Below are 24,801 nucleotides of genomic sequence, written 5' to 3'. Positions count from 1 at the left end.
TATATTTTTCTCTTAAGTCCCATATTCCATCATAGCGTAAATAGATATAAGTAATTTTGGAATTAAATTGAAAATTGAAATTAAATTGTCTTAGAATCTGCATGAATCCACTATTTTTGATGTTTTTGACAAAATTGTCAAAATAGCAGGTTCTGGAACAGAGCAAATAATTAGTGAGGGTCTGATTATTTATCTCCGTGTATTCTAACAAATACATTTTGGGTTACATCGTGTGTCAAGAAAATAATTGCAAAATTAATTTAGTTTTTTGTTACATCACTCCTTACTTTTGGTGACAATTACTTACATACGACTGCGAAAAAAATAATAGCACCATTTATAAAATGTCATTTGTGAGTTTACCAAATTTGTATGAGTTTTTTGATGACCCTTTTTATACCCAGCTAAATTTGTCATTAATCCGTTATTTTAACAAGGGCATGTCCGCGAAATAAGTTGTTATTTTTTGGCTACTTAAATAAGTAGTTGAATAAAAAGTCGCGATTTTTAGTAACAACTTACTGGCGTAAATCTCGCAACCAAATTGTCTTTTTGTTTAAAATGTACATTTTTTTTATTAATTTTCTCGTTTTGAGTTAAGCTTGATGATCGGGAATTTTTTGCAAGTGAAAAAGGAAAGCCAAGGACTCGTACCCACACCGTCACCAAATTACGTTACCTGGTTTCGCTGTTGGTTAATCAGCTCTTCAGACGTATCGACTGTGGAATGGCTTCTCTGTCCTAGAACTTTTCGTTTTTCAAATGCAAATGTGTTTTTATACATTAACGAATATTTGGCCGTTCAAATGTATTTCTTTATGACAAACGCTATTTTGCGCTGCCTTTGAAGTTATGAGTTTGGTTTGAACGCTAACACGCCGTGGCATCTTCGCCCTAACAAAATAGTGGTTTACGACTGTAATTGCATCTTCATTTGAGGTAAAACGGAATAACAAGGAATTTTTTTAGATTTGGGAACAAGTAAAAGTCACTGGGAGCTAAATCAGGAGAATAAGGTGGGTGGTCAAGCAACTCGTACTTTAATTCGTTGATTTTAGCCATTGTTAAAACACTCTTGTGCGCTGGTGAGTTGTCTTGATGAAAAATTATTTTTTTGTGTTGTAAGCCAGGACGTTTTTCTCGAATTTGTACATTTAATTGATCCAAAAAGTTGCAATAGTACTCTGAATTTATTGTATTACCCTTTTGCAGATAGTCCATCAATAAAATCCTTTGAAGTCCCAAAAAACCGTTGCCATAACCTTACCAGCCGATTGAACTGTTTTTGCATTCTTTGGGGCACTTCCTCCAGCTTCAGTCCATTGTTTGGATTGTTCTTTTGTCTCTGGAGTATAGTGGTGGATCCATGTCTCATCAACAGTTATGAAACGACGCTTAAAATTCATTTTATTTCGCTTAAAACGATCCAAACAAACTTGAGAAATGATCATTCTTATGCGTTTGTGATCGACTGTTAACAAATGCGGCACCCATCTTGCAGAAAGCTTTTTCATCTGTAGTTCTTCATGCAAAATTAAATGGACTCGATCATTTGAGAAACCCATGATATTAGCAATTTCACGCACTTTTGCTATAATTTCTGTTGTTGTTGCTGTTTTTGAAGGTCCACTACGTGGTTCATCTTCAATGCTTGTACGACCACGTTTAAATTCAGCAACCCAATTTTTTACTGTTGCATATGAAGGAGCACTTTCACCTAACACATTCACCATATCATTATGAATTTTTTGTCCCGATAAACCTTTTTTATGTAAATATTTAATGACAGCACGCATTTCTGATTTTTCCATTGTAAAAAAATTGCGGATTCGTCTTTTTTGAACACCTGTTTTTATATGAAGGAGTTGCCAGATCGAAGCAAAATTTAACATGTGTTCATAACAGAGATTGAAGTTTCCAAAACACTTACCTTTTTTCTGTTTATAACGCGCTTTTTGTGCTAGGCTAAGAAGTTTCCGAACTGCCCTCGTATTAATAATTTTCTTATTTTCTTAGCACAACTTCATTCCGAAATTATTATTCAATGTGTTGTTCAACAAATTCCACAGATATTTACATTTTCATTCATAATTTTGTTTTTTATAGTTCTTGCTTTCAAATAAACAATTTTTTTACATCTACCTTTATAATATTCCCTGAGCAACACATAGGTTTTCGTAGTTCGATTACCGGTTACTCTCGAAACATTCGATCAACGATTTCGATCGAATCTCGTCATGTCGTTTTTTATCGTGTCGAAATCTTTTTCACGAGAAAATACTCGATCGAATCGATTGACGTAATTAGGCCCCAGCATTCCGCAGCTGCGAGAGCCATGTTGTTACTGTCTTTGACAAAAATCCTCTCTACCCATAAAAAATATGTTCTAACATAAAAAATATGTTGGTACCCAAACATATTAAATTGAGATATGTTACAAAATGTTGCAAACATATATTTGTTGTGACACAAACAAATTATGATTGGATCCAAACATTTATTTGTTTGCAATCAGTCCCAAACAAATATTATTAAAAAGTATACATACAATATTGAGAGATATTTTTCTTTTCGTATGGTTCGACGTTATAATCAGTAGCAAAATTCAAATATTTCACAAAAAAGGGACGTTATAACCGATATGACGTTAAAAGCGATATTTATTTGTGTTGGTTATATATATATATATATATATATATATATATATATATATATATATATATATATTATAAGCGATTTCGACTGTAATTAAAAACAGATGATTGATTGTTTTCAGGAAGAAGAAGAGTTGCAAGAAAAAATTTGCTGGAAAAATTTGTCCAGAAAGAATTTGCAAACTCTCAGCAAAAGAACTGTCAAAATGTCTTTCTCGAATCGCTCTCTTTTTCTGACTTTTTGTGTTAAAAGATGACTTCCAGCAACAATTGGTAGAAATTGTTACAAATTTTAAGGTAACAACCGATGACAAATTTCGATCGAGTCCATTCATGCCGTTTTATTTTCGCGTCGACAACTTTTTCGCGAGCAAATACTGAACTGCTTCCATTGCCATAATTAAGCCCCCGAATAACTGCTTGCAAAATAGGGTCAAAGTTGTTATTTTATGTTTTGGGCAGAGCTCCGAATACTCGCTCTAATTCCACTCGCGAGTGAAACTCTTCTTGAATTCGACCATGTTGAGGGAGGAAAATTGCCCCTTTCCCCCACCCAAACAAAAACTTACCCCACCTCCATCAAAAAATTACATCCAAACAAACTTACACCCTCCGCCCAAATTTTCACTCGCGAGTAAATCGAAGCTCTGGTTTTGGGTAATAATCTTTTTAAGTTGGGAAGTCAAATTTCGATGGCCCACTTAAAACGCGTTTTTCTCGAAACTCGATTTTTTTTGGAGATGTGTCACTCCTTGAGTAAATGAGCGATATGTAAGCATTTATTATTTTCATGGAATGTCAGCTACACCCCCCTCCCCCTGCCCCTGTTCTACCCAGCAGATTTTTTTATTTTTACGACAATGGTAACTCAAAATATTGTGAATTGGAATGGCAACACTAATATCGATCTTCTGCTAATTAGTAGTGGCACGAACCCTTAGAAGAGAACTTTTAAAAGTCTCGATCATATTGCCAATCATTTCCTCTCCTTTCCTTTGTTCTTCTTGAACAACGAGCTCCCCACATGGACATAGGTTGGGTAGAGAGCACTTATATTCCCCAACAATTGAAAGAATCATCAGAGACTTTTTCTCAAATATTGCAATCGTGAGAGACTGTACACGGATCTCGCGAACGATGACACATAAAACAAAGAATATTTCCGTTAAAATAAAAAACTCTGTGTACGAATTGACGGCTATAGGTGGCAAAGGCGTATTCTCTTGTATGCCCTTTTGTCGCTTTCTCATAATGGCAAGTGGGGAATTTACTCATTCCTCAGTTTGGCGATTTTGTTCCCTCTATCAGTTGGGGTTTAGCTCGAATTGCAAGACCATGCGACGTTTGTGACGGGCCGGCAGATACGATAATTGTTGTTTTTTCTGTGTTAACAAATTAAAAATAAGTAATAGTATTAATTGTCGCTGGTATACGACAAAGCGCCGGGACGCGTCCGTAGTTTCAAAAAAAAAAAAAAAAAAAAAAAAAAAGTGCGGTTTTATGCATATCGCAGAATTTCCTCTAATTTTTATGTGTGTTTATGTGAAACAATAATAAAACAAAAAAAATCTTAACTGTATATACAAAAGTATGTGTATCAATAAATTCGAAAGGCGATATTGAAATTTTGCAACAGAAAATTGAATGATGTATAATTATAAAACGAAATTCAAAATTACTTTCGTGCATTTTGTTATTTACCTGAAATACGACAATTTTATGTACATACATGTTAATTTTATTTACCCTAATACGCATACGATTTGATGACTTCGACGAAGGAAGTAATCGCCACACAAACCGTGACATGAGATGATCGGGGATTATTAGATAACAATTTGTGTTCAGAAATTTCACTAGCCATAAGTGAACTGTTAAACTGCTGCACTTTAAACAATTTTAGTAAAAAGGCTAAGAAAGAAATATTTTTGCCAGGAATTTATTTAACTCTTTCGCATTTCTGTTTAAAATGGAATAGGTGCAGCATACCTCTAATTTTAAATGATAAGCATGTAATACCTACCAATCGCTTTGGATCTGCAAAATTATTCGTTTGTACATATTATACACATACAATGGCGTATCATAGGAAGCAAATAAGAATGAAACAGTGTTGGACAAAATATATTAGCGTAAATTCAAGCATGCGGTTAATTATAATGAAGTGTCATGCATACCTTTTTGGCTCGAATGTTCAGAATGTTTAATACAATCAAATAAGTAGTAGAATGCGTCCAATAGACCTTACCGAAATGCCAACAAATTAGACTCCGATTCTTTAAGTTGCTTGAAACCCTAGGGCGGAATTCGGATAACTGTTCGTTTAATTCCTTTACGTGCGAAAAACAACAAGATTTACTTTGTATTTAATTGATTACAAAGGTTCCCATTAGTCTCAACTCTCTTAAAAAAGATGAGGATTGTCACAAGTAAAACTGTCTAACCCAGCGTTTACACATGACAGGACAGTTGAGTTCATGTATTGATTGTAAAAAACCCAAAACTTGCCTGTGTGACGTAGGCGTACAGACAACTGCAAAAACAGTTGTGAAATTATGATCGATTTCTTTTTGTTTTCCATTCACATAGTGTGTTTATTTTCGTGTTCTTTTCCTTTCAATACATTTCAATTATTATCCCACTTATTGTTACAAAAATGTCAAAAATTTGTTAACCCTACTGTCTGTGAAAAAATAAGGGACAGCTGGGAGACAAACGACAAATGTATGTATGTGTTAGTAAATCAGAGTTGTATTTGAAGACAAATTGTCTGGTGTAAACGCCTAGTAATGTAAATTGGGACTAAAGAACCAACCATGGTGAAAGGAATAAGGTGACACAGTGAGACCAACTGATGTCTTATCTTGCTGCTTAAACCTTTTAAACTACAAATAAAATATGTACACATATTTCTGCTCACACTAGAATATATTTATGTACGTGTAAAACGTTTAGATTTAAAATTTGCGAAGCATAGATTCAGATATTCCACACAATAAAAATGTTGACAACAAGATAAGACTAAGCCATGAATTCACTTCCTGAGATTGTCTTGATACAACAGAACTCTTTGTTAGTAGATAATTATCCACTTTTTGAATTGTGATTAGCGTTTTCCGCAAATTTTTTCCGAGGGTTATCCAGCTGAATTTTATTCTTCAACCATGGATTTGATGAAAATAACGGGTGATACTTAAATTTGCTGGCGAACGATGGTGCTTGTGGTTGTTGGACAGTCAAAACTGATGGTGTGTAGTAATCCGCTTTACTCCTTGGCGACCAATGCCACATTTTCTTTTCCACAAATAATTAAATAAAATGTTTTAACAACAATTTGATTAAGCTATTGTCACTCATAATATTTCATTCTTTCGTTGATTGGTTCAGGAGAAGACTTATAGTAGTTTAGATGTAATCGGATTTAATAAAACACTTGGTTTCAAATGTCAATTCCATTGCGTATACGTCAAATAAATCCTCATAAAGAAGGTTAGCCCGACAAAAACTCTATAATATAAACATGCTATAAAGCCCGAATTCGTCTCCTGTGTAACCTTACTTAATAATAAAGTTGTGCCAAGGGAACTATACGGAACTATCTAGTTCACTTCGCAGTTCCAATGGCCAACATTTTTTCTTTGAACAAACTGCGTATACTTAATATCACACGTTACATTTCATGATGTTACTCATACGTTTTGGAACTAGTACAAGGAACTAGATTACCCAACTCTACTTAATAAATCTTGTGTTGTCTTTTTCTATGAACTCTCTTAGCAAGCAAATCTTTTTCACAGCAAGATGAAATTAAAACCTGAATTTACCTTCTGTGGCATCTTCGTAAATTTGCGTTGGGATATGCAAATGATTTGTCCGACACTGTGTGAATACAATTCAAATAAAATCTAAAAGTACTTTCTAAAAATGACACACATTTCAATTCCCTGCGATTACACACGGCAGCACACAAAAAGACAGTTCGTGCATTGTCAAAGAATGAAAAATTGTTCTTGTGATGTAGGCGTCCCGTAGTGGAATTCTGTAACTCATTGGTAAAATGAAAATGCTTATATTTTTGGGAATTAATTAAATTTTTCGGTAAGTTAACAACTAAAAGTCCTATCGATAACAACAGTGTAGTTAACTTTTATTAATACGTTTCATTCATAATTTTGCGTATAAATTTTACCGACTTTTGTCTGTAATTCAAAAATTGAGTTACAAAATTCCACTATTGACAATTACTAAACAAATTTTGATATCATCAATGAAAATACATAATAATTTTTAACATTTTTTTTTATTCAATGTTTAATCAATTTTTGTCGCCTTTTTCGTTGTTTGAAATGGTATTTGTTCTCTTTTGTTCAAAAATGGCCATTTTTACTGTTAATACAAATTTGGAAACAGTGCATAGACATTTGCGAAAAGTATAAATGCATTAGTGGAAAAGGTTTGTATCTTTGATATTTATTGTAAGATCAAAATTGTCTGGTACAAAAGCCTAGTTAGGAAAATGAGTGCCAAATTGTGAATTTGCGAGTTTTTTGTGGTTCTCATAAAAATAGTTGACGTTTTTTTTTTTTGGTATTTTTCAACATTCTACACACTTGTGTTCTACACAAACAATTGTAAGATTCGAAATGGAATCTACCGCCGGATTTTGTTAACCCGGCGGCACTTTTATTTGTGTCAAAATAACGTCCAATCCTAATAAATTCAAAATAAGTCGTCTGTGTTTAAGAATTGAAGAATGGAGACAGAAAAAGACATTTTAATAGAGAAAGAGAGAGAGAGAGAGAATGATAAAAGAGTTATTATTGGGCAGACAGTGATTATTGATTTTAGTCACTTGTACATACATACATTTATTTATTAACTTTTTTGTTTGAAATGTGTCATCACTAATGAAAATGTCTAACAAAAACTAGTTAGCATTCAATATCGTTACATCATTTGCTTTTTTGTACACTTAATCGTGCACACTATAGAAGTATATCCAACCTAACACCAAAACAAATTAAAAAAGAACTCATTCGATTTCAGTTTTTGTTTGAATAGCGCCATGTATTGAAGTGGAACAAAATACAACAACCAATGAGGAACACAGTAGCTGTGTCCGTTTACATGCATGCGCTCATTGATGCCAGTAAAATTTAGTAACAGTTGTTGCCAAAAATCGAGTAAGTGGACATAGCAATTAGTCCAAAAATTAAACAGCAAATAGTCCAAAAATAAAATTAAATTGTTAGCACTAAAATAATTCTCATTGTTACCGATAAAATGTGATAACAATTTTCTGAGAAATTGTGTAAACAGACACAGCTATTAAACCAAAAATACAAAAAAAAAATCAAATTTTGGTAGTACAACAGGCAACTATGTACGTCAACACTTGAAGTATGAATATTCTCTTTTCAGGGCGGCTGCCGCCGTCTGCTTGTACAATTTGTTGTGTAAATTCCGAGCGTATGTTATTTTCGGTTTTGCAACAGAAAGTGAATAAAAATACGGTCATATTAATGGCAAAAGTGATTTAATATAACATTAGGATATTAGAGCCAAATTTATTCTAAGAAGGAAACATTATTCATTTGCCATTGAAATATGTATTTATTGAAAAAAAAAAAACGTATAACAAATCCATTAGGACCAGCGAAAAAACCTGTTTGGGTCTTTTATACCTATTATTTGGGATTAACCTTGCTTCGCCTGTTATGAATGTAACTTCGATTTCGGATTTATTTAAAAAATCTTTGAAAAAAAACTGTTGTTCTCAAAATATTAACAAATCTTTTATTAAATCCTCATGTATAAACCGTGAATTAATGATTAATATTCAATTTTGAATCAAACTGTCAAAACTCCAATATTTTGAACCTGGCTGTGCGTTTATGCCAAATGACTGTCTCCATTTGTGGCGATCAATCAGTCACATGAGGATTGTTATCCAATTCTAATTTTTTTAAATATGTAAAACACGCGCGTTATAGTTAAAAACAACCAGTAATTTTTAAAACAAAAAAAAATATGTAAAAATAGCTATATTTATTAGCTATTTTGGAGGTAGTGGCAATAAAATAACGAACATATGTCGAACGAAGTGGTGGTGGTCTTTGTAATCCTTTAAGTCCATTATCGACGAATAGAGATGGTGAAAGAGTATTTGAATCGATAATTTTGTCTGTCTATTGACCTGACCGCACATAACCAACGGGATTCGCAATAAAATTCCTTTGTTTATATTCAGTATATTCGTCATTTGTTTTGTTTGGACTTTTTTATGTATTAAAACGTCAAGTCAAACAAGAAGAGGAAGCAATGACAACAAAGTATGATGACATCATGTGTAGTTTCAACGAATTTCTACTCGACGCGATAGCTTTATGCAGGCAGCCCGCTTTCATTTATACCAGGTTGAATTGAATTTTCTTGTATTAGATTTTGCCGCAATATGTTTAGATTTATTTTCGGTTGTTTGTGTGCTATTTTGTTTTGTTTTGCTATTTATTTGATAAGGTTTTATTTTGGTGCTGACTTGTTTCTGAATAATCGATTTGCACTCCAGTAATGACAAGACGGCGTATACAATAATATATACATACAGTGGTGGCCAATACATTTGCAATAAAATTGCTCGTTTTAGAAAAATTTCTTTAAAATATTTTTTTGAAAGTGAAATTAGATATTTTTTTGCAATTATTTATAGTTTAATGCTTCAAAAATAAGAAAATAAAAAAGTTTTGGCTCGATATATAACAACAATTAAGAACAAATATGAAAATACATAACACACTTTAAAATTTAATATACTCCTCCCGAAATTGTCTACTAAATGTGTGTGGAAAATTATCATCTGATGAGCCTTCCTAAAACTTTTCAAGTTTATGGACCCCGAATTTTCAATGATATCGCCAACCCCTACGCTCACATTTTTTTCGAGACTCAAACTTCTAAATTTGTCTAATAAACAATATAACTGCACTATGGACTCTGAATTTTATTATTTCGAAAACTGAAATGTGAAGAAATTTCGATTATTTCAGAAGTTTCTGACTCTTGGAACCATGTTGCTTCTCTCCCATGAACCGCCACCACACCGATGAAGTACGTATGACTGATATCAGTTTTAAAATTTTACTCACTTTTAAATATCCTAAAATAAACGCAAATGATTTGAATCATTTAAAAAAATGATATTTTGCACAATATTGAAGAATTTTGGATGCGATTTGGTTCAGTTGCATATGTTTTGACCATTAAGTTTTAAGGCGTGTTATGTATTTTTATACTTTTGTCAAAAGTATAAAAATACATAATAAACTTTTTAGTTTTTTATTTTTGAAACATTGAAATCACTTTAAAAAAATATTTTTAAAAATTTCTTTTTAAAACATGCAATTTTGTTACAAATTTATTAGCCACCACGTTATTTGGTCGAGGAATAAATAAATTAGCCAATCCTTACATAAAGAGCTAATGGAAATTGGCTTAACCTGTGCTGAAAAATACTCAAATATATTGTTCTAGGTACACAGAAAAAAAATATTTCAAGAATTTTTACATATTTTCGTTCGTGATGTAGCTTTTTTTCTACTGTACAGATACCTCACATAGGATGCATGTGCAGTTTCTTATATCCATCCGAAAGCCTCTATTTTTTCAAAAATATGTAAGATTTTCATGAGATGCAAAATCACTTTCCTATTTTTCCCTATATTCCAATTATTTGCTCTCATATTTTATTCTCGTTTTCTTTTGAATGGTCTCATCGTCTCACCATAACATTGACACTGTAACAAGAAACCACAACACAACCCCCAACATCGTCTGACCATCACATTGAGACTTTATCAACAAACCGCAACACACACAACAACTACCACTGTCGCAACAATTGTTGTTAGTTAACTGACAAACGAAACAACTACAGTGCATTTGGTGTCGAAAAAAAGTGATTGGCTGTACGATATAGTTCGCATCTACAATTTTTTAATTTCTTTAATATAAAGGAAACATTTAATATCTCAATATAGTGCTGATAGACTCAACATGTATGTATGTACATATGGTTCATATTGTTCTGCTATACTCACAAGACGATAACAACTACAGTGAAAATCATTAGAAGAAACGGTAAATAACAATAACACAAAATAAAAGCATTAATAAAAAGCAGCAAAATTTGTGTCTGGTTTCGTTGGTGGAGTGTGGTGGTTGTTGTTAGTCAACGAAAAACAAAACAACTCTCGTTCCTGAAATGCAGAACCTTGGCAAGACTTTATGAACACTATTACTAAAATACAGCAATTTTTTTTCTGTGTAAAGCCAGAGTGTTAAACAACTCTAATCGCTAAAGGTTTTGTCTATAAAATCCATTTAAATGACCAATAATTGCTCAATTTAAGGGAACAAACGCCACAAGGATAGTAGACTGTTTTTGGCTACCACCAAAGGATTTTTGTTTCAAAAAAAAAAAAAAAAAAAAAAAAAAAAAAACTTTAAATCTATTGGACTTACGAATTAGCTAGGTTAAAATGCGAAGGAAGACGATTTATAATGTTGGTGTAAACAGTATATATATGTTGGTGTATACAGTATATATATTTATATATGTATATATAATAATAGGAGTGCTCATACACAAAAGGGGGAATGGTCCAAAAAACATGGTTAAACTTCTCTATACTGGCCAATTCAGCTAACCTTCGATATTTTTGTGCATTTGACAAAAACACACAATATCATTATGAGCACTTTACTATAACATGTTCCTTAATATATTTTGTGTGCTATTAGATGTTTTTTTGTAATCGACGAACAGGTCCAAGTTATTTAGAAAACTAACCCCACATGACAGGACAGTTGAGTACATGTATTTATTGTCAAAAACCCAAAACTTGCATGTGTGACGTAGGCGTTCAGAAAACTGCAAAAACAGTTGTAAAGTTATGGATGAAATTCGACGATTTCTGTTTGTTTTCCGTTCACAAACTTTGTTTTTGTTCATGTTCTTTTGTTTTCAACACATTTCAATTATTATCTTACTTATTTTTACAAAAATGTCAAACATTTGTAAACCCGACTGTCTGTAAAAAAATGATGGACAGCTGGAAGCTGTGTTAGTAAATCTGAGTTGTATTTGAATACAAATTGTCTGGTGTAAACGCTTAGTAAGATAATACAGCAAAGGATAAAAATTACTGCAATGAGTTTATGTATACAACTGCTTATAAAATATTCAGTTTGTCCAACTGAATGAAATTAAACCGGTAAAGGATCTTATACCAGCTCACGTTTCCGTCAGATCAGTGATATACAGTATGCAAAACTCATATTCGAACACCCTTCAAAAATGAGTAAAATCGTTTTTACCAGATATTGCAGAAACAAGTGCATTCATTTATTGGATAGAGAATATTTAAGAATAATTTACATGAAACAAAAAGATATTTCAACTAGTTCCATAATTTAAGGGTAGATGGCGTTTAGAGTTGAAGCAAAATTCATATTCGAACACCTTAAGAAGTACCTTAGTACCTTTGCTTTTTTTTTGAAGTTTTTTTGATGAAGTATGACTTTTTCGTACTTGAATATCCTTGCGGAGGCCTCTGATGTTCAGAAACATAAAATTTAGTAAAGTTAAAAGCAAAAATGTAGTGCCTTAAAGTGTTCGAATATGAATTATGACTCGACTCTGAATACCATCTACCCTTAAATGATGGAACTAGTTAACATATATTTTTGTTTCATGTATACTAATCTTAAATATTCTCTATCCAATAAATTAATGCACTTGTTTCTGCAAATATCTGCTATAAATAACGATTTTGCTCATGTTTGAAGGGTGTTCGAATACTAGTTTTGCGTACTTTATCTACCATTGCCTACTCTGTAGGACTGGCAAAAAATCGATCGCACTATCGATAATATAATAACAATTGTTCCACAAACATTCCATACGGGACAAGGGATACCTCTCTCGTATCAATGAGTGTACCTCGATTCATATTAGCTCAATGATATGGGACCTACTGTTTATTGCCGAGTCTGAACGGCGTGTCTTAAGATACCACTTATAGAGAAGTTTCACATGGCTGAAATACTCAGGAAATGTCACCAACATTACTGAGTGGTATCGATAATATCGATTATTTTTTAACAATTCAATATCGATAGATAATTTTCTCTACCGATATAATCGGATTAAAAACTCCTAACCTAAAATTTATTGAAAGGAATAGAAATTACACGGCTTTTCGGTTTAGTACATGTGAGAAAGTAAGTTCGTAGTCACACGTATACATTTTTTTCGGAGAAGTAAATTGTATTTTTGTGTCTTTTTATTAAATAATAGCAATTGTTTTTCTTCTTTATATTTCTGTGAAATACTTGTGCAAAATGTCAACAAAAGCATAGGCATTTCCGCCATGTTCATTTTCAAATTAATAGTGATGACAAATTAACGATAATATCGATAGCTATCGCATAGCTATTTTTGAAATGAACTATCGATAATATCTAATGTTGGGAATATCGATAGTTTGCCAGCCATATTACTCTGTCATATAAAGATGAGTATTTAAATAGGAATTTATGTTTAATTTTGATGATATGTAATTGTAATTGGGGTTTCTCTGTAATGGAAAACATATTAGAAACAAGTAAAAAAGTATCAGTCGGCTTTGCCCTCAGCCTGTGTATATTGAACAATTTTTTCCCAAAATACGTATGTATTTAGGGGGTTTTAAAAATGTTGGGCGTTTGAACAGACAAAAATGTTGATTAGCATTAAATATCAAAAGTTTTGCGGAGGAGATACTAAAAGGAATTGATCGACATTGACCGTTATGGAAGCGGATCTCCAGCCACAACATATGGTGCCATAGCGGGTTTTTACACCCTTCAGGCTGTTTGCTCAAGAAGTATGGACTTGCCCCTAAAAAAAAAAATTACCATCGTAATTGAGGCATCGAATGCAAGTTGCTTCAACAAAAATCAACGTTATTCGATTGCAGGTATTAAAGTGAACTTATCCGAAATTTTGTGTGGGAGGTACCGGATGGAGTGGACAAATATAGTGCATATTTGAACCTGATCTATATCTAGTAGATATATTAGGATGTGTATCGTATGGACCAATTCGGCCAATCCTTTCAAGAGTTACCGTACGAACACATTTTCCGAACATTTTTAAAATTTTGTGGGGGAGGTACCTGAAGGAGTGGACCGATATAGCTTATCTTCGAACTTAAACTTTGTTTGGACAAAATATTACTAAGGCCAAATTTTGGACCGAATCGGCAGATCCATTGGAGAGTTATCTTGCGCTCCAAACACCTCACACGGTGTCATAGGTGTTTTTTGCAACTTTCAGGCTATTTTCTGAGGAAGTATGGACATGCCCCTGATGAAACTTGTACCGTCGTAGGGAGGGTAGTGAATACAAGTTGCTAAAACAAAAATCAAAGCGATTCGAGGGATGGCCCTAAACTGAACTTTCCCGAAATTTTGTGTGTGAGGTACCCGAAGGAGTGGACCGATTAAGTCCATATTGAAACCTTATCTAAGCCTGATAGCCTTTTGTACAAAGCTCAAAAATTTAGCAAAAAAAATTAATTTACGTGGTAGTTACGACCGCGTAAAGGAAAAAACATAGGGAAAACACGTTGAAGCGAAACAGTTTTTTTACATTGCTATTCGATTTCTGATTAAACCATTCAAATGACGGACATCTGTCCAAAGTAAAAGTAGGAGAATACAAAATGAAGATTACACTTCTAATGTATCACTTTCCAAAATTTCCACTGCATCCACCTTTTATGGATGCTGACATTTTGAAGCCGGATTTCAGGTGTTTTTTGTATTTTTTATGTAACTGGGACGCGCATTCGGATATTTCGAAAAACCAATTATAGGATTAAAGAACTCGCGATTTCGCATAATCTGATATGTATATTGAGTATGTAGCCCACACAGCAGCAGAGTATTCTACTGCCAAAGGCCAAAATTTAGTGTGATATTTTTTCTAAAAAACCTATTTTTTGGGTACAGTATTTACAATATTGTTTTGAGTGTGCTGGTACCCCGCGATATTTTAGTTTTTCGACGATCCGGATCATATGAATCACAGATCATAAAAATCCATCTACTAGAACGGCGGAAATGGATACTGCAAAAATTGAAAAATTTGCGAAAAATGTTTTTCAAAATATCGCTGACTAATTCGCGTTTTATGTGGATCGTTTCCATTTCAATGAAGAAAGTGAATCATCACTCGCGTTTGTGCGAAAACAGCGGTTTGAAAAATTTAGTGCCGTGGGAGCTGTATCCGATTTATCCAAAAAATACTGTGTGATGCTACATCCACGGTTCTTGATGGATTTTATTGTAATATGTTTAGATCGACGTATTTTTTCACGGTTGATAGTGAAATCGGATGCGCATAAAAAGTGTATGCACTTTGTGCAATATATAAGCGTTATACAGTTTGTTGCACACTAAACTGCAGACGATGCTACATCTTAGCGGCCAAAGTAAATCCTGGCAAATGTGTACAAATTAAAAGAGAAGAATTCGCTGTATTGGTAAACCGCATGCGCATCAAGTGATTTTGAGAATTTCGCGATTTACACGCATTTCAAAATGAACATTACCCGATACAATTTTACTTCAAGATTATAACCCATTTAAAGGAACCCAACATTTATTTGAAAGATATCCATATCTTCTGCTAGATGTTAGCGTGTTATCGAGAAGTGATTAGAATAAAAAATGTGATTTATTGCGTGAAATTTAACTAAAATAGAAGAAAAACTCCGACCTATTTTTCTTACATTTTGTTCAACTAACTCACAAAATAAATTTTAATAAATATTTTCTCTTACAAAAATTTTATAAATTTCCTCAATATATTTTTTTCTTTTCGCTATAATATGAAAACCACTAAACGGATTTGTATAGTTTTGGTTTCATTTGAATCTTCGCGATGTTTAGATTACGTACATATTTTTTATACATTTTTCAGATGCATAAACAGCTTGAATTTTATTAAAACAAGTTGTAAGCTACCAATTGTTTTGAATGCTTTCCTAATTTCCGCGAAAATTTACAACTTTTTCACTAAAGTTATGGGACCTCAGTAAACATATAGTATGTAGAGAGCCCCTAGTTAAGAGAGTTTCTCAATATAATGATTAGAGTCTTTTAAAGATTTTTTTCTTTTTATCAGAATTGAAACCGCCATAACTTTTGCGCGCAACAACCAAAATTAGTATCTCGAACAGATTTAAGAATGGGATTTTTTTCCCAATCTATGCACCAAAAATCTTTCATGTAGCTTAAAAAATTTTTTTAAAATTTTTTTTTATGGAAAACTAAAAAATTTGTCTTTTCTTCATATACCCTCGTTAGCATAAATGCTGAGGGTATAAAAACTGCAATGCCCATATGTATTAAATATTTGGGTTCTTTGAGGGTAACAGCTGCCCTGAACCTGCCTTTCGCTACTCCACAGTGTTGTATAAGATTTACTCTTACTTTTATTGAAATTTCAGCCACAAAAATATTAATCGGCCCTAAGACTTAACATTGCATTCTATGAAATAAATAAATTTCCCCATGTTATTACCTGCATACCCTACCCCGTAGCGACATTATAGTCTATTATATGATGATCTCTCTTGTTTAGTGTAACGATGCCCCATCCGATAAAGCAGGAGTATTAAGATAAATGAAATTTTATACTTGGATCGTAAATGATTTCTTCTCTCAAAGGTACCTCCACACCTGATGTATATCTCCATATCAACACGGAATTAATATATGTAGCTTATGTTACTTTCAGGCAATGCTTGAATATACTCTAAAAATTTCAAGAAAATCTGTTCAGCGATTTGGAGTTATTAAGGCACAAACAAATAAACGTTCATTTTATGTATAGACGATTTATTTGTTAATTAATTTACATTATTGACTGTTTACATAAGACATTGGCCATGTTGCCCTTTTATATTGCAGTGGATAAAATAAATGGATTGGACAAATTCGATGGCATTTGTTTCAACAAAATAAAACACTGTAAAATAGTTTACTTTACGGTAAAACATAATTAATGTACATACATATGCACGCCGATAAGGGGAAATAGGAGGTGGAATGGCCAGAACGGCCAGGCTGTAACCCACCTGAATTGTTGACATTGAGCAAATCATTTCATTTTTAAAAATAACTTTGGAAGTGAATCTTGTACCAGTTGTTGTCTGACTGTCTGTTTGTCGTGCGATAATGGATTTTGTTTTTCCTTACACATTCATTGTTGGGACCAATATTTACGTTAATTTTTTAACAAAAAAGAAGAGTATCGGCTGAATCAGAATTTCATTAAACTTGACCTTTAAATTTTTTAACAAACTCGTCTCTTTCTCGTGTAATCTTCAAAGAGCTGTCCATCTTTCAACAACCATTTCTTCTGTGCGATATTTTCTTTTGAGCACTCTACCTCTCTTTCTCTCACCGTAAAATATATACGGAGGCCATACATTAAAACCTCATAACATTTACGACAGCCGTAAAAACACGAATCTAATTTTAAAAATAATAATAATATTCCGCTTTCGGAACGAGAAAATGTCAAAAGCTTTTAATTTTTAGTATTTTTCGATATTTGCGAATGAAAAGAACGCGTCACCTCACAAACAAAAATTGTTTATTCCGTTCTAGTGTACTGATCCTCAATTGCGTGATACCCTAAATCCATGTACGATTGTGAGTGTATCGTGGGAATTTTCGTCTGTCATACTAAAGGCAATAAATATTTCGGATTTTCGGATCCATAAGATAGCCTTAATAAAGTGACCTCAAATTTTACGAAATGCACGAAAGTAATAACCAATAATAAATTCATGAATACAACGAATCGACTGTTGTTGCAAAGTGTTCGTCATAGCACCGATAAACATACATACATATTGTATTGATAAAACAAATTTACGTTCGAATCTCTAGCCCAAACCAAAAAAATGTGTTGGTATCTAATTTGTACACTGTCAAAAATATTCTCTAAAGTGTTTAATCTGTGATAATTTACTCTCGACAAAAGAAAAAGAAAACTGGAAAGAATATTGTGTAATGCTATCAACGTTTTATTAGAAAGTCGGTAGAAGATGAGTGATTTGTCACGAATGTGGTTCCGACTGACGGGAAGTGGCTCTTCGACGGAAGATCCTAATGCTAACAGCAATACCCCGAGTAATCTAAATACGGTTGGCGGTAGTGAAAGTGGCAAACAAAACGACGACTCTTCGTCGAAATTTGAGAAATTTCGCCGTGCTAGTTTTCGACGAAAATCGTCAACTCCCAGCCCCAGTAGCGGCAAACGATCGAGTTCGCCGAGATTTTTTCTAAAACAACACAAATCCCACTCTTTGGATGAATGCGATGAAATGGAAGAAAAGGAGATAATTCCCAAAACGTCGCCGGGAGTTATGTTGAATGACGGATTGCCAAATGATAATAAATCGGTGGATTGGACGTCAGTTCCATTGAGCGATCTGAAAACAAAAAATTCAAACAAAAAATCGTCGCTAAAGGCCGTTAAAAATGCAGAGGCAGGAAAGAAGAAGTTTTATAAAAATTTCCATCAGCCTGGAAGCCAACAGATGTCTTTCAACCGCGATGTGCCCGATGAGGAAAGTCAAATTGTCAAGTCGTCATTGAAGAATGTAATGATATTTCCGCCAGACAATACAGTACTGCCAGTGTCACCATTGGCGGAAGATGATAATGACGACGGTGATGATGATGATACGGACTCAGATGACAATGTAGAGCAGCAAAGTAATAGGACCCATCTGATTAAGCAGGACAATTTACCAACTTCTGGTAAAGAAAAAATTCTTCTCACTGATAGAAAATTCCGCAACAATCGCATTGAGAAAAGTTCATCGAAAAGTAAAATTGGCGACTTGGAAAAGAAGGAGAGCATAAAACGTTCCCGTAGTAGTCGCAGGGTTTATCAACCCCCGACACCTTTGTCTGACGAGAATAAGATCTCGAAAAAATGTAAGGAGTCCAAGGAAACGAAGAAAGCGCCTCGTTCTCAGGGCAGTTTGAATTTTCAAGCTCTAGTCAAGTTCGTTGTTAACAATAAAAAAATTTTAAGCAGTGACGATTTCAAGCTAATCCGTCGCCGGTCAATATCGGAAGCAGCTTCAGCTGTAATACAGGTGGCCGCCACGCGTAAACCACTTCCTATTGCTTTGAAATACAGCAATCACGATAGTGCGGTCGCTAACAGTCCTAAACTAAATGACTACAAAGGAGAGCGTAACGTCGTCCTGCTCAAAAATCAACCACTGGATAACTCCTTCTCCGACCACATTCAAAACAATAACAACATCAAAATAAATAATAACAATAATACCAGCACTGCAATTGCATTAGATAGTCTGAAGCCTCCCGTCAAGGGTAGAAAGTCATCGTCGACGATATCTAATGACTCCATATCGTCGCAATCTGGTGCATCGACCAAATCGTCAGATACCATCAACCTTAAGAAGGTAAAACGGAATAGCTCAAATAGCAGCAAAAGCAGTGGCAATTTTGAAGATGAAGCCTTCTATTCATGCGACGAACTGGAAGAACAACGTCTGCAAGAAGAGGACCAAGAATCATGCAACTCCAATGCAATAAGCCAATTTAAGCGGAAACCGCCTTCGCCCTCTCTTACGTCTAGAGTAGCGGCCAAAATCAATGAGACTACTGCCAATTACAAAAATCGCAAAGCAGCCAACAAGAAGGAAACGAAGAAACGCAAGAATTTGACAGCAATTGACAACGGCTCTTTAGCCGGTAGTAAACCTGAAATTTTTAGGCAATTAAGCGTTGGTGAGCATCATTTTCAAAATACCCTATACCGTATTCCACAACCAATAACATAGCGAGAAAACATTTCCATAGACTATTTCTGTTATATTTTGTTCAAATCAAAATACATAAATTTTAGGTTTCTCTGTTCCAATTGTTTTGTGAACATATTTTAAAGGACCATTTAATTTCTGTTTTCCCCATGGCACAATTACACAGGTAGTGGCATCGTAAAATTTTTAATATGTTATGTCAAAACTTTCTTTATGTTGTTGGGGAAATTACAACAAAAATAATTTTTTTATAAAGGGATTTGACTTTTCATATTCGATTAGCTGGTGTGATACCACTACCTGGTAGTTCTGCCATGGTTTTCCCTAAGAAATGCTTCTCAGAAGAATTTAATCATTTTCAGGTGGGGCTACTAAGAGTTTACCACATTTATACTGCTGATGACTGATTCGTTTTTCGAAAATAGTTATTAATCTCAGAATGATTCGGTATTTTAGATTCCTAAATCGTAGTATAAAAATTTCGCCCAAATATCAAGTGCAACAATTCTAAATAATTTTTGTTTATTGCTTTTATTTTTCTCATTAGAACGCTTAAATTCCACGTCAATTCAAAGACAGCCTTCAGACCGCAGGACGGATGCCGCTAATATTTCCATTCGTTCGAATGGAAATACATCAGCCCACTTGAATGTTAGTGACTTACAATCTTCCTTTAATGCTGGCGACTTAAGTTTGGGTGCCGTTGGTGGTTCGACAGGTCTTGCTTCAAGCACAGATGTTGGCCAAACAACCATTGGAGCTGCAACAACAACCGGCACTGCTGGTGTTGCATCGCCAGCAGGAGTAGCAGGTGCCTTATCAGCTCTCAACAGTGTGAATGCGCAGGACGCAAATGAGAGCAACATTTTACGGAGAGAACGGTAAGAACGATATTTACAATAGTTTGTTTTAGTTTTTATGCAATGATGTATACGCATATATTTTTCCAGTTTACAACAACAACATCAGCAAAACAAAAGTGCCCCCGTTTCCGTCAATCGTTCAGAATCATATAAAGAACGTCTATCACACAAGCGTAACCGAAGTCAACGCAAGACTTCTGATCCCAATTTGACATCGAGACCAAAGTAAGTTTAATATTGTGTATTATCTATTCGCGATTTCTCAATATGAAAACATTTTACATAATTTTGAATGCAATTGAAGTTATAAATATACCGAGAACCGACAACTACCACCGACTAAGCTCGCTGCAGTTGGGGAATGTCACACTTTAGATTTGACCTTACACTGGAAGTCAAAATATTCAGTTATTATATCATACTGATGCATATTGTGAAGAGGGTATTTAAAGTTTTTGCCCGTAAATGAGGTGTAAGAAATCAAAATGTTGGTCCTAGACAAACCTTTGTTTCCGTACATTTCAAAGTGTTATTGAACTCCAGGACACACGAAATTTGAATGGAGTTCAGGGGACCAAACAGGCTGATTATGAAATTTTCCAACGTGCGTACCTCCTTTTGAAGGAGTAATTATTTTTTTCAGTTAATGGTAGTGGTATACGGTAGGGTATCATGTGGTCGGTGTTTTCTTACAAAAAATTTTGTATAGTTTTGTGACTGTCCACGAAAACGACTGGACCGATCATCATATATTTCATATTTTAGCAAAAAAAAAAAAAAATGACAGCCTTTTTGTTCTGATCGACATGCAATTTTTACCACATACTCTATGATACTCTTCAAAATAAGCAAGTGACAAGTTAAGGTGGATATCCCCTAAAGTCTGGAGTATTCCTCCAATGGCATAATTTCATATTACTCTCTATTATTGAGGGTATATATAACTCCATTACAACTAGTAAAGGTTATCATATAGTGGAACTCTCAAAGTATATGTATGTATAAAAAGTTTCGGATAGTGAGTTTTTTTTCGATTTAAAAATGATGTGGCTGACAAAATGTTCCAAAAACTCTGTGAAATTTTAATAAATAATATAATCGTGTAGTACTTTTAGAACTACATACCAAATTTGCCATTTTTGTTGGTGGTACATATTGCTCAGAAAAAGAGAATTCTCCCACAAAGATTTTTGCGAGTAGAGTTAATCCAATTCTCCTACACGTTCTCGTATAAGTTCTGTCCCCCAAAGCTTTAATAGCACGATAAAAGCTTTCAAATTTTCTTCTCATTCTATGTAGATAAATAGCTTGTCTTCCTAGCGACGATAGTGACGAACTAGGAGCACATACATTTGCACCTGTGTTTTCTTATACGTCCATAGATTTACACCAACACATGGATGAGCTCCGTTTGTACACTGATGTTTATATTCGCTTTTGTTTGAAAACGGACGCTGGCATTTGGCAATCGGTAGTTTCTCAACAAATCGACGGAAAAGAAACACAAAATTCAGTCAGTATGGTCGCTGTACGTGTAGCTTTCACAACATTCTTTTGTTTAGAGTTTAGGTGAAAATTGTTCGGGTCGCTTCCCCATTAGTGATTGTGTGTGCATCCTATTTTGCTTTTATTTTCCCGCGCCATCCACACTCCACAACATCGAACTTTAACATGTCACAAATGCACTTGTTCTGCATGGTATGACAAACTTACGTATGTGCACGTGGGTTATATACATACATACATATCTTTGTTGTACACATATCTCAAAATAATATGAAGATCATCATCGTGAAATCTCAGCGCTGTATCCCATTGAAAAATAGATGTGATGTGTGAAGAGAAGCAAATAGGAAAAACAAAATAAAACTTATAAATTCATATATTAATGTGTGTGTGCTGTGTATCATAATGAAATATTTCAAAATGTAATTTTAAATGCATATTAATCAGATATTTTGTGTACAAGTGTGTGTGTGTATGTTTGCATGAAATTCTAAAACGCTTATTACAACAAAAATGAGAGGCTGTCTTGTGCCTTATTGGTTACCTGCTGAATTTTAATTACAGTTACAACTGTTTAGAAAAGATTTTCAACTTCATAGTCCTTTTACGTTGTAACTACACGTATCCAAGAATATAAACATCAATGCGATATCATGCCATCAGTTTTAGAGATTTTGTAATTTAAAATAAGTTTTCCGTTTACTGCCTGTATATTAGCCTAAACTATTACCCACTACAGACTTTGATCTACTGCCACTAGTTACCAGCTTTATAACGTACAAACTTTGTCTAAGGTTCAAAAGGAAGAAAGAACAAGTATAAAATATACATATATTCCATTGTGGTACATTGCATTCAAATACCATGTATATATGTAGATATTTTTCTGTGCTGACGACCTACAAACGCCATATGTAAACATATTGTGTACCTGCCTCGTAGCAAGAAGAAGAAATGAAAATATTTAAAATTATAGCCCCCACTTTCCTCATAAACAAATACCAGCCACCTTTACCCGAGTGAGGTATAAACACATTGCAATAATTGTTAATAGAAATGAATGAATAACATTTTTTTGTTTTTGAAATCTTGAATGAGTGTATAGTACAATTGAATTATTCCTCCAGTGACTCTAACCTCAAATTTCATTAATTCATTAAATTGTGGTCAATTCGAAATATGTATATACATATGTTTTTCTAAATAAAATAAAGCAAGGGGTTGTGAGAAGGGAATAATGATACAATGTACATTCTTTGTTTCTTTCACAATTTTAATTTTAATTTGAAAAAGAAACATTTACATCAGAGAAAGTCATTCGAAATTATCTCTAACTTCGATTTAAAAAAGTACATGTTAAAATATTGACAGGCTTTCTTGCAAAATTTAAATAATGCTAATACTATTTTTCCATATTATTTCCTTATATTCAATATAAGTTAAATATGATTAAATAATAAAGCTACTTCCGCTATACTTTCATGGACCAAAATAAGAAGTTTTAAATTATTAGGAAACGACTAGTACATAATATCCAAAAATATTAAGTAATCAATTCCACAATTAGGTGGTGGAGTACTGGAGAGTATGTATTTAACAATGACGTCTCTAATCTTTCAATACGTAATACACCTAAGTTCTACCGTCTCCCTAGCAATAATATGACGGTCTCTCTGGTTGGAAAATTATTTTCCAATATCTGATTATTGATACTTCCATATTGTAATAACTGAGTTTTTTTTCTTCTTCTGCGTCCTCATAGTATAAAAAACAAAATACAGTAAATGAGTGCTTTTGTGTGCGTATGTACCACATTAATATTCACGCTGTGTACCACCAGCCCAATCTAAAGTCAACATGCAGACGTACATCTCTTGAAATTCGAGCAAAATCGTTTGATTTGTTTTAGGCAAGGAAAATGCGCATTTCACTTTGTAGACGTCAAAAATTTGTGTAATATATGCAATAACAAAATCAATCGACACTTGATAGACAAACCTTAGTATTCTGGTGCCGGAGAATGGAATTAAAAACACAAATGTGAACGATGGGCGAAAAGTTATCTGTCGATCTATTAAATAACTATATGACATGTGCTCTGTTCCTTTGCGTTTAAGAACTATCCAGGGCAATCATGAATATTTGCCTCGGAATTTTCCGCATGGAAAATAATTTTAAAAAGCGAAATTCTTTTAAAGTCAGCACTTTAAAACGTTGAAAACTCTAGAATCGCTTAATTATGGAATATTCTATCCGAATCGACAAAAATATTTCCTTTTTGTAAATAAATATGGAAATAAAAAACTAAAATTGGGAATGGGAACAAATTCCGCACGAAATTTTTTTCGTGATTGCCCTGATCAAATTTTAGTATTTCTACTCGAAAGACGTTCGCCTAATACCTAAATTTGTGAGGTGGCAGAGTTGTGTACTGACTGAAAGCCTTAAAATTCTTGAGTTTTTACAGTTTTTGATATTTAATATGCCATAAATAATTGCAGAATCGCTACATAAAGATTACAATTGCTCGAATATAATAATAATCCAGCAAAAAGTCTAATCCCAAAAAAGATCTCATGAGTACATGTGGTCTCGTGAAAAAATCATAATTTTCACAGTTTATTACACATCATGGCCATTACTCTATGAAGAGAGTATATAATTAAAATGAATTCTCCAGCAAAAAGTATACATATTGATTATCATGTTTTTACTGTTTAATATTCAGCTTTGTTGTTTTAACCCTTTGAACCCCAAATTTTTTCCGTAGAGATAAAAATATTTTTCATATTTATTATGATTAGTAGTCGCAAAAATAAGTCTTCTGCGAAAAAATTTCTTATAAATTCCTCGTGTTTA

The 24,801-nt window shown here is 33.6% G+C and overlaps 2 protein-coding genes across 7 annotated transcripts in view; both read left to right on the top strand.

Moving 5' to 3' along the window:
• The window catches only part of pcs (SH3 domain-binding protein parcas), a 549,277-nt gene that overhangs the window by 52,663 nt on the left and 471,813 nt on the right, over positions 1–24,801 (top strand). The gene's annotated exons all lie outside the window — the stretch shown is intronic.
• RhoGEF2 (Rho guanine nucleotide exchange factor 2) overlaps positions 1–24,801 on the top strand; it is an 89,433-nt gene that overhangs the window by 36,327 nt on the left and 28,305 nt on the right. For all 6 annotated transcript variants that reach the window (XM_073955005.1, XM_073955001.1, XM_073955000.1 and 3 more), the window contains 2 exons: positions 20,121–20,454; positions 20,524–20,661. In XM_073955005.1, coding sequence (XP_073811106.1) covers positions 20,121–20,454; positions 20,524–20,661 — 472 coding nt within the window. The remainder of the gene's footprint in view (positions 1–20,120; positions 20,455–20,523; positions 20,662–24,801) is intronic.

The sequence above is a fragment of the Musca autumnalis genome, unplaced genomic scaffold (assembly GCF_047663935.1).
Source record: "Musca autumnalis isolate F117 unplaced genomic scaffold, ASM4766393v1 scaffold_5, whole genome shotgun sequence".
NCBI classification, from domain to species: Eukaryota; Metazoa; Arthropoda; class Insecta; order Diptera; family Muscidae; genus Musca; species Musca autumnalis.
The sequence above is the reverse complement of the archived record's forward strand: the minus strand, read 5'-3'. Positions and strand labels throughout refer to the sequence as shown.